Genomic DNA, 15,882 nt, shown 5'->3' with positions numbered 1-15,882 from the left:
TCAATTGCCATGACCGCCCCAATTGGAGTACACCTGGTAGGAAGTATTCCCCTTCCCGACACCGAGCAGGTTTTCAGGAAAATTGCAGCAGCGCTGCCACAGCGCCTCTATTCGATCCCAGACGGCGAACCAGGCGTCCGGCAGAACTACATCGGCTGGGAGCTACCCTGCTTTCCCAAGGAGACATACCGCCCGTTCTTACCAGGTAGCATCGAGTTAACCGCCGACCACCCCGACTTTACTCAGGATTCCGTGGCGCCTTCTCAGTATGATGGCGCTGCACTCGAATCCTATAAGCGATTCGTGCAACTACGCGACCAAGGCATTCTCCCCCCGGGAGTACGATTTCAAGTCTCCCTCCCATCACCCTTAGCCTGTATCCAGGGTCACTTGCGCCCCGAGTTTCATGCCCAGCTCGAACCGTTCTATGAGCGCCGTATCCTTGACTCGCTCAACGCGATTGTAGCCGGCATCCCAGCTCACGATCTCGCAATCCAATGGGATTTACCCTTCGAAGTAATTGATCTGGAGTATGAACGGGGTAGGTTCCCAGGCGACTTCCCCTTCAAGCCGCACTTTGCGCCCGTCAAACAGGGGGTATTGGATCGGATTCAGCGTCTCTGCGCGGGCATCCCGGGAGATGTTCATGTCGGCTTCCATTTGTGCTACGGTGATCTGGAAGGCAAACATTTGATTGAACCCGAGGATCTGGCGTTGCTGGTGCAGTTCGCGAATGACATCGCAAAGACAATCAGACCGCGCACGGTGAATTGGGTCCATATGCCTGTGCCTAAGGACCGGGATGACGTGGCGTACTTTGAGCCGTTGAAGGGATTGGTGGTGGATGAGGATACGCGGCTGGTCTTGGGATTGGTGCATTTTGATGACGATGAGGGGACGAAACGTCGGATTAAGGCTGCGCAGGAGGCCGCCGGGAAGAGGTTCAGCGTGGCGACTGAGTGTGGAATGGGGAGAGTGCCGAAGGAACAGCTCGATAGTATCCTGAAGATTTCGAAAGAGGTGACGGAGCCTATTAACTAAGCAGGCACGAGAGGCTCTCATATGACGGGTTGATGTCGCTCACTTACTGCGTCATGCTCGTTATTCGTTAATCAGAATGCAACAAACAGTAGGCTATGTAATGGATTTGTTCTCATTTCAGAGCCCCCTCGGAAGTCCAATGTCTCCCTGGCACAAACCTCCGGTCTGCCTCCGCTAACGAGGCCTACCACTTCCCTTATCCTTCAGGCGAGGCTTAATGGTCACCGGAATCACCACATCCTTACACTGAATATCTCTGTTTTGCAATGGGTAACGACCCGCCATCAGGATGCGGGCTCTCATTAGCAATATCACTTCACATATATTGTCATCTGCTTGGATGGACGCTATAATTGTCCATAAGATTTGCGAAGGATATGTTGATATTTCTGAGATCACTGGACATAGCATGTATGCATGGTATTCATGCAGTCAAGAAAGAAGAAAAGAATTGTCATCGCCCGTTTCAAGGCTCTCTGTATATGTCCCTATCTCAATCCCAGTTAAATCGCCCGTTTCAGTTTTAGTGTGCGACAATCGACTCCTGCGTAGCATGAGAAACTTCTGGTGCAACCATACCCACATAGCGGCGGGGGAAATTCCACTCGATCTCCAGAGTTTCACAATATGTCCAAGGTACTCTTTACTAGCGCTCAAAACTATGCCGGCCGTTCCTACCTCTGTTGTTCAACTGGCCCCCCAAACTTTCTAACATCTTGCCCGTCGTCTGGAGACTCCCCTAGGCGAAAACGCCCAAGTCCTTCAGCGTTTCAGTGTCTCTCCACACCTGAGATCGTAATTCCCTATATTACTCTCGAATAAGCGGGTCTTGGCTCACTAACAACTTACCGTGTTGTCGTAAAATTCGATTCAGGTCGTGGAGGTGACCCTGTAGCATATTTTGAAACTTATTTAGCCTCCGAACTTCACCTCACACGACTTCTAGATCATCGCGCGAGGTATCCTCCATCTTCCAGAGCTCGGGTATCATGAGGTCTCTAAGAAAGACTTGGCGCTCCATTGAACTATCACGAGTGTATCGCAATCTGTCAACTTCATTGCCAGAAAAGGCATTCCGGTTACTACCCGCCCCTTTTATGCAGCGCTCAAGGGCATCTCCAGAGAGGGTCAGGGGAACTGAGCAACAACTTGTGGCGGGACAGATAACAATAGCTCCCTGGCACATATAGCTGCTGCTAACGCGGCGTATAAATGCCATTCATCATTCTTGTGTCCATCTGCATAGTGAGAAATCCCTCGGATGGGAAGACGCGGAACTACATTCATGACTCCAATTGCTTCCATCTCATACCAGAGGATTTTCTTTTCACTGGCAACATCATCTCAGCTTTGGGCATTCTTCATGACCTGGTTGCCTGAACCAATAGCGCCTTGGAACAACTGGACCCGGTATTTCGTACGGTCGTCCCGCTTACCAAGATTGACTCGTTGTCGTGATTCAGGCCGTAAGCAATCGCACTCCGACTCTCTATGGGTGAAAACATCTCTATTCAGTCGATCCTGAGTGGGACGCAGGAAGTGTTCGGCATCTTTGGTGAACTTTGCACCAATGCTCCCAATGGACTCTGATAGGTGCACATCCTCCGACCAAAGGCGCTCTTCGACGAAAGTGATCGCTTCGAACAGCTGTCTGGATGGGATTTGGACCAAGCCAGCCTGGACTTGCCCATAGTCGGCTACTTAGCCCGTCTCATAAGGGACTACCTTTGTACCGAGAACCACATCACCGAGACGGATGTCGTGCTTTGGAGAGGGTGCTCCGCCAGCGATTCCCACAAGAAGCACGAATCGCATTCTGGGAAACGTACTTCTCATATCAGCCGCAATATGAGAAGCATGGATCTGTCCGTACATTTCTGCCGGAGGAAGGTTTATCGTTACATTATGAGCCCTAATCCGCCCAAGAGCGTAATGGTTTTAATCTCCTTGGCTGCGAACCAAGTCCGCTGTATCGTACCTCTCGTTCCGAGTCCTCAGAGCCGCATAATACTCCTTCTTAAGTACACATATCCAGCTGACCAGAAATTCAGTGTGCGGCAGATGAGTTCTGAGCACGGGTGGCAGCAGAGTGGTATCAGTAGCCATGGTGTACAAGGGGGGGCTGTATCTACAGCCTTGCGATACTTTCTTGTTATTTCTTGTTATATTCAAAAGTCTCGTTAGACAAAGTTAACAACTTTCCATCATTTCGCTGTTGTATAATTTCGAGTATTAGTAGCTTTCTCTCCTTCTGGAGATGTCGCATCGTCCTGTATAGCCCGTAGATACTATACATAGACTATAATAAGTACAGACATAGAGTAGTCCGGGGTCCCCGCAGAACCCGACCCTCAAAGTCGGGGTCAGGCACGGAGTCGGCGATAGGAACCCTATCATTTCTGGGGAGCTGATGTATGTTAGATCGCATAGACTTACGCACACTAGTTAGAGCCGCTTATTCATTACCCATTCTATGGTGAACCGGCCCAGAATGTATCTGTGACGACTGGAGAGATGTTTCACGCTGCACAGTCAGCTTACCGAATCGCCAGCCGATCCGTGACAGAAAGTTCCATAGAAATAGAAAAGCGACAAAAGCTTCTGTAGTATATAAACCAAGTATCGTAATTGTCGGGCACTACTAGTAGTATCCTGCACCTATTATTGCACATCAAAGCGAAGCGCAGCAGGAACGATAAGGGGCTGTGTAAAAGGATCTGGCTTCTAATTGGTGGAAAATTGACTCTTTATATCATTTATAACACGGTGGGTGTATTAGACAGTAGTATCCTACCACCGTATAACGCTATAAGCAAGCTGCATGAATTGCTTGAATTGCTTAAACTGTTCATAAGGGTACAGGGAGCTCGCTTCTAGTGTTGTATGGCAGACATAAATGCCTGAGGCAGCTGATATGTCATGTGATTCCTTCTCTGCGCACGTCACCTGAGCCGGCAGGCCCTAGCAACACCTCGCAGTAATCACTGTATATTAAAAGGGCGCTCACAATATAACTAACTGACGGCGTTGGCACTAGGCAGCATGCAATACTATTACCCGATGTCGGTTCCCATGGTACAGTTGGTCGGTGCTGAAGCTCATTTATCCGCGCTCGGTCCGCCGACCCGCTGGATCCGCTCGAGATTGTGTCTCACTGTCTTTTTCCCTCATCGACCGGACATGTTTTCCGCTCGGTCAATCGATGCAGGTGGACCGGAGCCGTTGGGGAGTCACTGAGAGTGCGCTTAATGTTGTGATATGGTCCTTTTTTTCCATGAGAAATTTAGAGTGCTTACATGGACTTTAATTCCACATAACATGAGTCATGTCTAGGTTATGGTTATTAGAGAAACAATCTTATGACAAGAATTCTCAATAATTTCAACCAGTAAAGTTCACGCCTGATTCAAGAAAGTCTGGGCGAAGAAACTATTGTGATTTTAATATCGAGAGTTGACTGTGCCAACGCTAAGTGGCGGAAAGTTCCGAAACGGGAGTCGTGAATACTAATCATAAAGAGGAATGGACACGCGACAGCCGTCGGCCATCGTCCACTGGTGACAATCGCCGACGGCCTGTGCGGGCGCTTGTCCGTCCAGAGGGAATCCGAGTGGCGGCAAAACCCAATCATACGCGAAACGAACAGGCGAGATGGGGTCACTAGGAGTGTGATCGGCGTCTTCGATTCTGTCTAAAATCAGCCACCCGCGCTAGAAGCGTGTGCCCTTCGCCGTACAATACTAATAATCCATATGCAACAGAAATGACACCCTTGACTCAGGGCTATTATGTAAAGTATCTTTTTGAACTAAAGTAGTCTATATAAGATCGTCCAATGAGAGGCTCACGTGAATGAAAATGTTTCACTTCACTGGAAGCTTTAGGTAATGCGCCCCAGTCCCCAGAACTGGTGGCCATGCCGGGCTTCGGTTCTAAACGGCGACTAATTTCGGCGTGATGGTTATTGCCCGTTCGTATCATCGCATGATCGCAGCAGGCGGCGAATCTGCCCGGATATTCGGAGCCATTCAGTGGTTTCGTCGTTGAAAGATATTGTATCTTGGTCGCCGATCGACAATGTTGAGTTGCGGGATGGATGGTTCGTACCCCTGAATCGAGGTGTTAAACTCGATGAGAGAAACCAACAGGGGGTGCCGATTCCGTATTCCCTCGCTCTTCGGTCACCTGCCACTGAACCTCTTTGACAATATGCGATTGACTGTGGGTGCTCTCGGTGCTCTCCGCGAGTGCGATGTCATCCTGTAGAAGGGTGAGGCCCTGCTTGCGACGGCTGCGCGGGGCGGTCCCTGTACCATAGTAACTGAAGTAGCGTTGGCCGGAACTGCTCGCTTCGCCAATCCAGGAGGGGGAGTAGTATCGCAGAAACTGTCGGAGGAATGGCAGGCAGGGACAAATGATAATCAGGTTCGCTTCGACATAACTGTAGGAGAGGGGAGGTGTGAGCTCTGCGTGCCGTTGCACAAGGAACATGGGATCTCACATCCAAAGTTGTGCATCTGCTATGGCGTATGTAACATCTGTCGCTGTAAGGGTGGGAATCAGGGTGGTGAGCCGCAAAATGCTGGTAATAAATGTACTGGAGCTTGGTTAGCATCCCTGAGGATCGTGACCAGCAGGCCTGACACCGAGATACTCACGCGCAGCCAACGATGAACATCACGAGAAGTCCAATCTTTTGGACTCGCGGCATTTGTAGGCCTAACACCAGTGGGACAGGAACCAAGATAAGCGCCAGGTCCGACACGATATTGGTCACAGCCGTTGCAATGTACAAGCCACTGCGATCAATACAAGAACCCCGCGTGATGGAGGAATCCCAACTCCTCTGAATGGGGTTGCATGCAAAGATCAAGGCAAAAACAATAGCGAGGCTATACCCGCAAATGATAGCTGAGATAATGTGAAGTGCCCATTTGTAGGTATACTGTTTGTTGATAATACGGTGATAGAGGATGATAAGGCCGACTTTGGCGAATGCGAGGGCAGGCACGTAAATAACGGCGGCGGCCAGGATGGTCTTTGCGGTCGGAATCTATTAACACGGCGTGGGATATGAGGTAGGGCGTTTCAAGATACCTTTTGGTAGACATCAAACATGTCTGGAGTCACATTCCACAAGTGGATTCCAGTGCCGCCATAGACGCAGCTCACTGGTAGGATAATGTCAACGAATCGTCACGAATGTTAAGGTAACGGGAACAGGGTATCACATACACATGCACGCGATTTGGGTAGCCAGGGAGAGAACCTTTTCGAATCAACCACTGCTGTTAGCAAACCGGAACGAGCTGGTCATATCGATATTTCCTACCCAGGCTATGATTATCGATACTACTTGAACTTAGCGATTTGACTCGTTTCGTTTTGTATCGGGAGGAAAGATTGATATACCATCATCCCATCCAAACTTTGACAGCAAACATGCCCTGGTATATATACGCATGGCTAAGAACAGGGTGCTGAGAAAGAGCCCAACGCCAAAAATGATCATTTCGGTCTTAAACCCCCGGGGATTGGAATAGTCGAAATCAGGCGTCACCCCGGGGGGTGGAGGAATGGCCCCAACCGTGCTCCCCATAGTAGCTGGTTTTGATATACAAGGGGAGCAAAATGGACCAAGGGCGAAAAGAAGAGAGAGGGTCTGAATAGAAACCTTTGGCAGATTCCATGACTGATATACACATTCCTCAGCTTTTCAGGTAGCTAGTGGCGGCAACAACAGAGTTTGAATCTATCAAATGCAGGCCATGCTAGTTAGTTGGCCCCGACTCCATGGAAAACCTACAGTCATCGCAGGGCCCCTTAAAAGTTTCCGTCAATCGCCTATTTTTATCCAATGCTTTTCACTATAGATCCCTCGGTAGTTTTCTAGAATAATGAAAATGAATTTCATATGCAAACGGGATGTATAATTGAACCAACATTTATGTATTTTCCTATTCGAAATATGTAGAAAATTAATATATGAAAATTAGAAAGAAATTTTTATACATAGAAGATCCAGTCCTAGATATTAACTATTCAAATAAATTATGTAATTATATGACTACTGGATATGACATGGAAATGAAACTCCTTCAGGCAGGTAAGCGAAACACCACCCTGGACGGAGAACTGCAGAAGATTTACCCCGGGGCAGGCTTGAACGCCACGTAACGAAGGAATTTGGAAAGGGTTGGGGGCCGAAAGCCGCCGACCCACTTGGCTTAACTTGGCTGGACTTGGTTTGCTTTGGTTCACTGGTTAAGGTTGTTAGTTTGAAGATGAGATCGCGGCAAACCGCCCCCTTGACTGGGGTTACCACAACTTGCATACAGTTTATGCATGATATAAACTATCATTTCCGCGTCCATGTTTTCTCGGGTGGCGTTTGCAGCTGGGAGGCCTTAAATGCACCTAGAACTTGGTGCTAGAAACCAGTGACGTGATTCTACCTCCAGCATACCTCGTATAAGTCTAACTAGACAAATGCGTCTTGCGGTGGGGCCGACGGAATCCTGGAGTTCCCGACATCATCTCACTAGCGAAGGCTGGGGCGAGAGCTAAGTTCTGCTAACCTCATGCCACTGTGCCTCCTGCATTAGCGGGATTAGCTGGACAGGAGACTTATCCGAGCTCGGAATGTTCAGTAGCCGGGCCATAAGTACCGAAAAGAACGTCGGCTCTTCACCTCGTCAATTGTTTCTAACCCTGCTGAAGCATTCCTGGGTACGAACTCTCAATGCCATCTTTGAATACCCTCAAACTGGGGGCTGTCCTCGGCCTTGTGGCCATTGCCCCCGCAATTGAGGCATCTGACAGCTCATCTTGCCGATGTTTCCCCGGGGATGATTGTTGGCCATCGGTTTCGACCTGGGATGCTTTCAACCAGTCAGTCGACGGACGTCTTGTGGCTACTGTGCCCCTCGCAGCTCCGTGCCACGCTCCTAACTACGATGAAGAGAAATGTGAAGTTTTGAAAGATGGCTGGCTTTTGCCAGAGGAGCAGTAAGTTCCTGGGTTGAGACTGTGCCCCGTGCCATGGAATGTAAGAGAATGTTAACAAGGCCAGTTATCAATCCTCCTCGTCTCTGATGGCTCCGTTCTTCACAAATGACACATGCGACCCATACCACCCTGTTTCCAAGCCTTGCACCCTTGGTAATTTCGTCCGATATGCAGTTAATGTCTCTACGCCGGCCCATGTCGCCAAGACATTGCAATTTGCCAATGAGCACAATATCCGTTTCGTTATCCGTAACACCGGCCATGAGTACCACCCCCTTCAACTTGCCAAAAGCTTCTTTTGATCTGATTATCACTAACCCGTCCTAGCTACAACGGAAAGTCCACCGGTGCAGGGGCTCTGTCAGTCTGGACACACCACCTGAAGGACATCGAAATCAAGGATTGGGCCGATGACTGGTATGTAGGAAAGGCTGTCAAGCTTGGTGCTGGTGTCCAAGGAATCGAGGCCTACGAGGCAGCGCAGGCACAGGGGCTTCGGGTGGTCGGTGGAGAGTGCCCGTCGGTCGGTATTGCCGGCGGATATAGCCAAGGCGGCGGTCACTCTTCCCTGTCTTCGAAGTATGGACTTGGTGCGGACCAGGTCCTTGAGTGGGAGGTCATAGATGGTACTGGCAGGTTGCTCGTCGCGAACCGTCAACAGAACACTGATCTTTACTGGGCACTGGCTGGTGGTGGCGGTGGGACCTATGGTGTTGTCTGGTCTATGACCTCTAAGGCTCATGCCGATGGTCAGGTATCTGGCTTGAATCTTACGTTCACAACCACTGACATTTCTGACGACACTTTCTTCAAAGCCGTGGAGCTCTACAATTCTTATTTACCTTCTTTCGTGGATGAGGGTATCATGAGTCTGAACTTCCTTACCAACACCTCCTTCTCTCTCTCTCCTATGACTGCACCTGGTCTTTCCCTGGAGAAGCTTAAGAGCCTTGTTCAACCATTTCTCAGTGGACTGGACAAGCTTGGCATCACATATGAATATCATGCGGAAAGCTTTCCCACCTACCTTGACCAATTCAATGCCCAGGTGCCGCTCGTTGAAATTGCAGTCTCCCAGTATGGCAGCTGGCTTCTCCCCCGGTCCCTCGTCGAGGAAAACAGCACTAGACACGACGTGACCGAGGCCTTTAAGACCATCCTCTCCACGGGTGCTACCTTCACCACCGTGGCTGTTAATGTGTCAAAGGAAGTCACTGGTGACGTCTACAACGCTGTGAACCCGGCATGGCGCAATGCAATTGCCCACGTACTTCTGTATACCGACTGGGAATTTAACCAGCCAGAGGAAATGCTCGCTCAGCAGAAATTGATGACCGAGGTGTTGGTTCCTAGCATCAGCAAGTTGGCCCCCGAGTCTGGCGCTTATCTTAACGAGGTATGACTTTTCCATGTTGATTTTCGAGCGTTAGTTCCAGCCCATCCTGACATATGCTGACCAATCTACCTATAGGCCGACTTCCGCCAGCCCGACTTCAAGACTGCATTCTATGGCAAGAATTACGACACACTCCGCGAAATTAAGGCCAAGTACGACCCTGACTCTCTCTTCTACGGGCTGACTGCCGTTGGCTCTGATGAGTGGACCGTCTCGGAAAGTGGGAGAATGTGCCGTGCAGCTACTTCCAGTGCTTAAATCCGGATAGGAGTGCATTCCAAGGTCCTGTTATTACCTCTGCATTGCCTGTGCTGGTGAATAGGCAGAAGGGTGGGACAAAGCCCTGGAACTCTTACAAAGCAAGCATGAGGAGAGAAATGACTTCCACTATTCATCTTTCCTCTTTGCCATTCATATTTTAAGGAGCGGGAAAGCAATGAGATGGAAGGCCATGTGTTCTAGATCCTGTTTGCTTATGAATGATGTACTATATAGAGCTTAAACACCGCTTGAAGCTGAAAGGGCCGGTTCAACCCATACTTTACTAATTCAACCCGTTCTAAACCTCCTTGTAACGATTCTATACACATCTTGGAAGGAATTAGGTGGGGTCCTTTTATATCCACATAATTACGCTCAATACCTATGAAACTACTGAATTCCTGACTATACCATATTGACAAGCTTCATGCCCAGGCTCTTTTTGCTTTATCCTTTGTGTTGTTCTTGCTGCTTTTGTGTTTAGAAACTCTAGGCTGGTCTGGAGGCCATAAAGTCGGCTCTGCTCTTCGTCCGTTATGTCCTGAAACCTTCAGTTCAGATAATTGCTATAATATGAGTTAAACTTTTACCTATGAGCAAATGAAGATGCTATACTTTCATAGAGGTATATGCGACAACAGTAGCAGGGGTAGACTCTGTAAAATCATCTGCTACATATTTACACTCGAAGCAAGTGAGTGAGATAGTACATCGAGGTAGCAGTGCATCGTTGTGTCCACGAACCTAGTCGAACAGCCCTGTGCAAAGTACGAAAGCAATATGCCAGTTGGTCGTAGGCCGCGGTGAGTGTAGTGCATATACGGCAATAGTCTCTATGTCAATCATTAACTCAATGGATAGCTGTTGAAGGGTAGAACCTGTCTCATGCAGCACGAGTGGGAGTCAAATTCTATGGGCGAGTCGCAAAAGCCGAATGGGTTTGTGGAAATGCAACGTGGGTCTTCACCGACTGGTCGTATGTGGTGTGGAGCAACCCTGTGGCTCAAACCCTTATCGGCGACTGACTCGTAGCATCGTGCATCTGCATCCCCACCCCTTCGTGCAGTAACAGACTAAGCCAATTCTGTTTCCTCTTGCATGCATTGCTATACGACCCACGCTGCCGAGCTTCGGCCGCGACATAACTCGGCAGGGATATTGGGGAGTGGAGATGACCGCACTGCGCACGATACGTGCAGAGCGAAGCATTTCACTAGTAACTGCATCATGCTAGGGCCCAATCTAAAGCGGTCTTCGGTGCAGGTGGCTGATTTGGTGCGGTCGGATCAGGCAATATCGACCTTAGCCCCAGACATTGTCGACTGCAGCCCATGCACCTCCTTGCAAGCCTTCCTGCGACCATTCCTGTAAGGCTAGCATCTTCTAGGTGTATTTCTATCATTATAATGGCCAGTATAGCTCTCCTGAAGCCACCGGCAATGACAGAATGTGGCATACAAGATGTGGACACCAGGAGCGGGTTGTGTTGCGAGCGCCTGATACTTAATCCTATTTAAGGATCATTCTATTTATAAAGTATATCGATATTTCTCCTAACTAAATCTAGACTGGAGTCTGGTAGAGTATACAAATGTGTAGCTGTAAAATTTATTACTTTATTCGTTTATCTGTACGAAGTAGCGCAATATCGAATCTGGATTTCGTAGCCTGTTAAATAAATATTCTTTTATACAATCCTATATGATGAGTTCTCAACAGATCAATGCATCCACAGATATTTGCCCGTCAATCTTTCCACGTGCGACAGAGCGAGATCTATATCGACAATCTCCGAGGAAGTCAAGCCGGGCCTTACTTATACAGCCAAATCTCATATTAAGCAACAGGGGAACGTGCAAACGTTACTCCCTTCATATGGAATATCACTTGACCAAAACCTCTAGCGCGTACTAGCATCATGTCGACCCCAAATAACCAGGATTCCCAAATAATACATGGGTCGGCCGATTGGAATACGTGGGAATCAAAAAGCTTATTCTGAGCCTACCAATGCCAGTGAAAATTAGTACAAAGAAGTAAATTGGAAGATTCGGACCTGCGTGCGCATACATTGACCTGGCATTAGCCGCTAATATTGCGATAGAAGACGACATCTTGGCGCAATGATGCCTTGATATCACGCCACACCACATTAGATATCAGTGCCGCGGTGGTGAGCAATTTCAACCGGCCGGACAGGTGCAGGGCCACGTTTCCGTCCAATGTATATACCACAAACCACCTCAGCAGTGCTCTACAGGCCTTAGAATTCATAAAGCCAGCACCCCACAATGCCCACCTCAACGCTCCCTTCGAACGCCAAGCTCGTCAACATTGGCACTCACTCCCTCGCCCTTTACACCCACGGCCCAGAGCCCAGCAGCTCCGAAGACCCTGTCGTCTTATTTATCTCAGGCGTGGCAAGCTCCAGCCTCAACTGGGCCGCGATAGTGCGGCTGCTCCCTCCCTCGCTGCGAAGCTACTCGTACGACCGTTCCGGGTACCGCAACTCCGAGCTCTCGCCGCTCGCGCCCACAGCCGAAAATATTGCTCTGGAGCTCTCCCTTCTCATAAAGAAAGCTTCCATTCCCAATCCACTGATTATTGTGGGGCACTCATGGGCCGGGGTGCTCATAAACGAGTTCATCGCGCTTACGGGAAACGGCCCGCACATTGCGGGCCTGGTGCTCGTCGACGCTAACCACGAGACCGCGCCACAGGTTCTGAATATAAATGACCCTGTTCTGCATGCTATTGCAGAGGGTGTCGATTTCTATTCTGCCACGGGTATCGAGGCGGAGCATAGCCTCACACAGGAAGAGTGGGATGCGTTTAGGAGCGACCAATCAACGGCGAAGTCCCAGCTGATTGGGAGGAAGGAGGATATTGAGTACGCACCCAGTTTTGAGACACTGCGGAAGAAGGAGCTGGGTAAGCAGCAGCCGATTGTTGGAGATAAGCCGGCCTATGTCATTGGGGGTATGCGGAGTAGGGATTGGAGTGGGCTGTATAAGGCGGGCGTTGAGAGAGGGAATGGAACCGAGGAGCAAAGGAACTATGTTAGGGAGTGGATCAGGACGGCTGATGGCAAGAGCGAGAGTCTTATGAAGGAACATCTAAAACTCTCCACCAAGAGTAAGCTTGTATTTGCCCGCGAGAGTGGACACTTTGTCCAGTTAACTCAGCCGGATATTGTTGTTGATGGTGTGACATGGGTCCTAGATAACTTTTCAACCTCTTTCTAAGTAGAAAGACTGAATAGCAAATACGTTATATTAACCCTTATTATCCAATCCCAGGTAATGACTTTGTATAACAGGTTTTTATGCACTCGAATCACCGCTTCAGAATAGATTGTTCTAAGGGGAACGGTGGGATATCATGATACATTATATTGCTGTTGAGTGGATTCAATAACTGATGCAGAGGATGCCTGAACGTAAAATACCGAGGATTTTGATGTGTAGGGCTTTCAGATATCTCTAACTAGCTTCATCAATTATAAGCAGCTATTGTATGTACAAAGATCGGCAAAATACTCAGTGGTAAGTAAGTTGCTTGGCCAAGAAAACCCACTCCGCTAAACGGGCGGCGAGCCCCGCAGAGCGTGAGTTAGCTGACAATCCCCAGATCGAGTCCAACTCATTGGAACAAGACCCAACGAAACACCGTTCATGTATATCAGCTTCATGTTCACCACTAATGATATCCAAAATACCTAATGAGATACTGCATGCCATTGCAGACCTATTGGACGAGAATGATCTCAATTCTCTCGCCCAGTCCAGCAGCCGTTTTCTCTCTGTCTGCAATCCCGTCTTGTACCAAAAGAATATGCTAGAGTCTGATGGCTGGGCACTTATCTGGGCCATTATCAACCGCCAAAGCCACATAGTGTCATACGCACTCAGCACGGGAGCCACAGAGCTGGGTGAGGCGCTTGCATTTGCCGTTGAAGATGGACAGGAGCAAGTTGTGGAATGGCTTCTGTCTGTCAAGTCGGCGGATTTCTCCCCGAAATATAACTTTTATGACCAGTTTGCCAACTGGACCTCTCAAGATCACATTGCTTCCAAGGCCACCGCAGCCAGCGCACGATGTATTGAGCAACTCAAAGCTCGTCAACAATGGGGACATCATGGCACGTTTGATACTTGGTCGCCTCTTGCACGGGCAGCTAGAGGAGGCCATTTGAGAATTGTGAATCTTTTGATTGAATTGAACGGCGGCGGCCTAGCTGTCGAAGACTTGTATGGGAAGACTCCTCTCTTCCATGCTATAGAGAGGGGCTTTTTGGATATTGCTAAGGTCTTGTTCAACACTGGGCATTATGACCTGAATATGACAGATAGCAACTTCAGAACAGTGTTATCATATGCAGCCGGCCTCGGCGATAGTGGGATGGTGCAGTGGTTGGTGAGCTGTGGGGCGCCAATCAACCTCAATTATCAAGACAGATATGGCCAGACGCCGCTTCATTATGCTGTCGAGCGCTCCGATATGCTTACCGCGAAGGTGTTGATCGAGACTGGCAGGGTCGATCCACATATTACCAACCGAGATGGTCAGACACCACTTGATCTCGCTACTCAGCACTCGAATGCATCGATCATGAACCTGTTGGTCGAGTCCTGCAAAGTAGATCTGGACTTTAGAAACAGCAATGGTTATGCACCGCTTTATGATGCTACTTGGTTCTCCGATGTATCGACACCAATACTATCTGTCATGTGCAGCGAAGTGGCAAACAACGGTCAGACGACGCTTTATGGCGCTCCTGGGAACTCGAATACGTCGCGCTTAAAGCCTCTAAGCAACTTGAGGGAACTAGATCCTAACCTTTCGGCGGAGCAAGGCCAGCGGATGCTTTCACACGCTATTCAGAATTCGGATACCACAACTCTGAAGCTTTTGATCTTTTCAGACAAAGTTGACCTTGACTGGATGGATGATAAAGGACGCACGCCGCTTTCACATGCCGCTCAATACTCAGACATATCCACGACGAAACTTTTGATTGACACCGGCAGAGTCAACCTGGATTCGAGAGATGAAAACGGTAGAACACCGCTGTCATATGCCGCCGAGCACGGAGACACGTCGACTGTAAAGCTTTTGATCGATTCAGGCGAAGTCGATGTGGATTCTAAAGACAACCAACGGCGGACACCGCTTTCGTATGCTGTTCAACACATGGACCTGGTCAATCTAGCGGCTTTGGTGAGATTATGGTATGACGACCATGCTGAAACGGGGCTCAATCCAAATACTATCGTTCCCCGCAGATCCCTTGCAGACACCTCAACCCTGAGGACTTTAATTGATTCCGGCAAAGCCGATCCTAATTCTCGAGATCGATACGGTCGAACACCCCTTTCATACGCCGCACAGTATTCGGATTCGGCAACTATAAAGCTTTTGCTAGAAAGTCCTGTAGTTTTAATTGATTCAAAGGATAATGAAGGAAGAACCCCGCTTTTTGAAGCCATTGCGAGTGGTAATCTCTGCGACGGAGCTCCTTCTTCACACAAAGATTGTGAATTCTAATCCTCGAGACAATTATGGGGATACACCGATATTTGAACTTTTGGATCTCTATCACATGCTTGAACTCAAGAATGAGGATCAGATATTGGACCCGAGCACCGTATCCGCTGTTGTAACAAGATACAACCGTCTTGTGAGATTGCTGCTCGGACGTAGCGAGGTTAAGCTTGATTCTCAGGATAGCTCCGGTCAACCACTGGTTTTATATGCTGCTGACAACTGTGGATACGACGTTGTGAGGCTTCTGATAGACTCGGGGAAGGTTGACCCTCTGGGACTCTAGGGATAATGGTGAACACCATGAAACTCGATTTGGTTTTGAGGGGTGGACTTCAGCTCTCGTGTGGTCACAATATGAGTCGGTTGCCATATGGCAAATGCGCTCACGATACAAAATGTACTTGTTGTATGGCACCACATGGCCTCAGGTGTGTCCAGACTAACACGTGCGAAGGGACCTGGGACTATGTACCCAAGAGTGATATGAACCTCTTGGGCCAATCACGGCTTTGTTGTACTTGTCTTGAGACTAGCCGATGCCATTCTCAATCTAGATTCGTCACCGTGGGTTGATGATCTTTAGCATTTCGACGGAACACATCAGGTCTTGCAGCTCAACAGCTAGGTAT

At 48.9% G+C, this 15,882-nt stretch overlaps 6 protein-coding genes across 6 annotated transcripts; 4 read left to right on the top strand and 2 right to left on the bottom strand.

Moving 5' to 3' along the window:
- Nucleotides 1-9: 9 nt before the first annotated feature.
- On the top strand, nucleotides 10-1,041 carry ABOM_007390 (uncharacterized protein; the record flags this gene model as incomplete). Its single annotated transcript, XM_022534519.1, has 1 exon — nucleotides 10-1,041. One exon carries the CDS (start codon nucleotides 10-12, stop codon nucleotides 1,039-1,041), a length of 1,032 nt encoding a protein of 343 aa, XP_022388447.1.
- Nucleotides 1,042-2,385: 1,344 nt separating this feature from the next.
- ABOM_007389 (uncharacterized protein) lies at nucleotides 2,386-3,147 on the bottom strand (the record flags this gene model as incomplete). Its single annotated transcript, XM_022534518.1, has 3 exons — nucleotides 2,386-2,723; nucleotides 2,775-2,953; nucleotides 3,020-3,147. 3 exons carry the CDS (start codon nucleotides 3,145-3,147, stop codon nucleotides 2,386-2,388), a joined length of 645 nt encoding a protein of 214 aa, XP_022388487.1.
- A 2,016-nt stretch (nucleotides 3,148-5,163) lies between these two features.
- Nucleotides 5,164-6,159, bottom strand: ABOM_007388 (uncharacterized protein; the record flags this gene model as incomplete). The annotated part of the gene is made up of 4 exons (XM_022534517.1): nucleotides 5,164-5,482; nucleotides 5,543-5,638; nucleotides 5,700-6,079; nucleotides 6,139-6,159. 4 exons carry the CDS (start codon nucleotides 6,157-6,159, stop codon nucleotides 5,164-5,166), a joined length of 816 nt encoding a protein of 271 aa, XP_022388488.1.
- A 1,624-nt stretch (nucleotides 6,160-7,783) lies between these two features.
- On the top strand, nucleotides 7,784-9,703 carry ABOM_007387 (FAD-dependent oxidoreductase; the record flags this gene model as incomplete). The annotated part of the gene is made up of 4 exons (XM_022534516.1): nucleotides 7,784-8,049; nucleotides 8,114-8,314; nucleotides 8,377-9,445; nucleotides 9,521-9,703. The coding sequence occupies 4 exons, from the start codon at nucleotides 7,784-7,786 to the stop codon at nucleotides 9,701-9,703; spliced, it is 1,719 nt and encodes a 572-aa protein (XP_022388485.1).
- Nucleotides 9,704-11,997: 2,294 nt separating this feature from the next.
- Nucleotides 11,998-12,951, top strand: ABOM_007386 (alpha/beta hydrolase; the record flags this gene model as incomplete). Its single annotated transcript, XM_022534515.1, has 1 exon — nucleotides 11,998-12,951. One exon carries the CDS (start codon nucleotides 11,998-12,000, stop codon nucleotides 12,949-12,951), a length of 954 nt encoding a protein of 317 aa, XP_022388486.1.
- A 457-nt stretch (nucleotides 12,952-13,408) lies between these two features.
- ABOM_007385 (ankyrin repeat-containing protein) lies at nucleotides 13,409-15,536 on the top strand (the record flags this gene model as incomplete). Its single annotated transcript, XM_022534514.1, has 2 exons — nucleotides 13,409-15,096; nucleotides 15,161-15,536. 2 exons carry the CDS (start codon nucleotides 13,409-13,411, stop codon nucleotides 15,534-15,536), a joined length of 2,064 nt encoding a protein of 687 aa, XP_022388483.1.
- Between the last annotated feature and the right edge of the window lie 346 nt (nucleotides 15,537-15,882).

This window comes from Aspergillus bombycis (assembly GCF_001792695.1).
Source record: "Aspergillus bombycis strain NRRL26010 chromosome Unknown contig00051, whole genome shotgun sequence".
Lineage (NCBI taxonomy): Eukaryota > Fungi > Ascomycota > Eurotiomycetes > Eurotiales > Aspergillaceae > Aspergillus > Aspergillus bombycis.
Note: the sequence above shows the minus strand (reverse complement) of the source record. Positions and strands in the feature narration are given on the sequence as shown.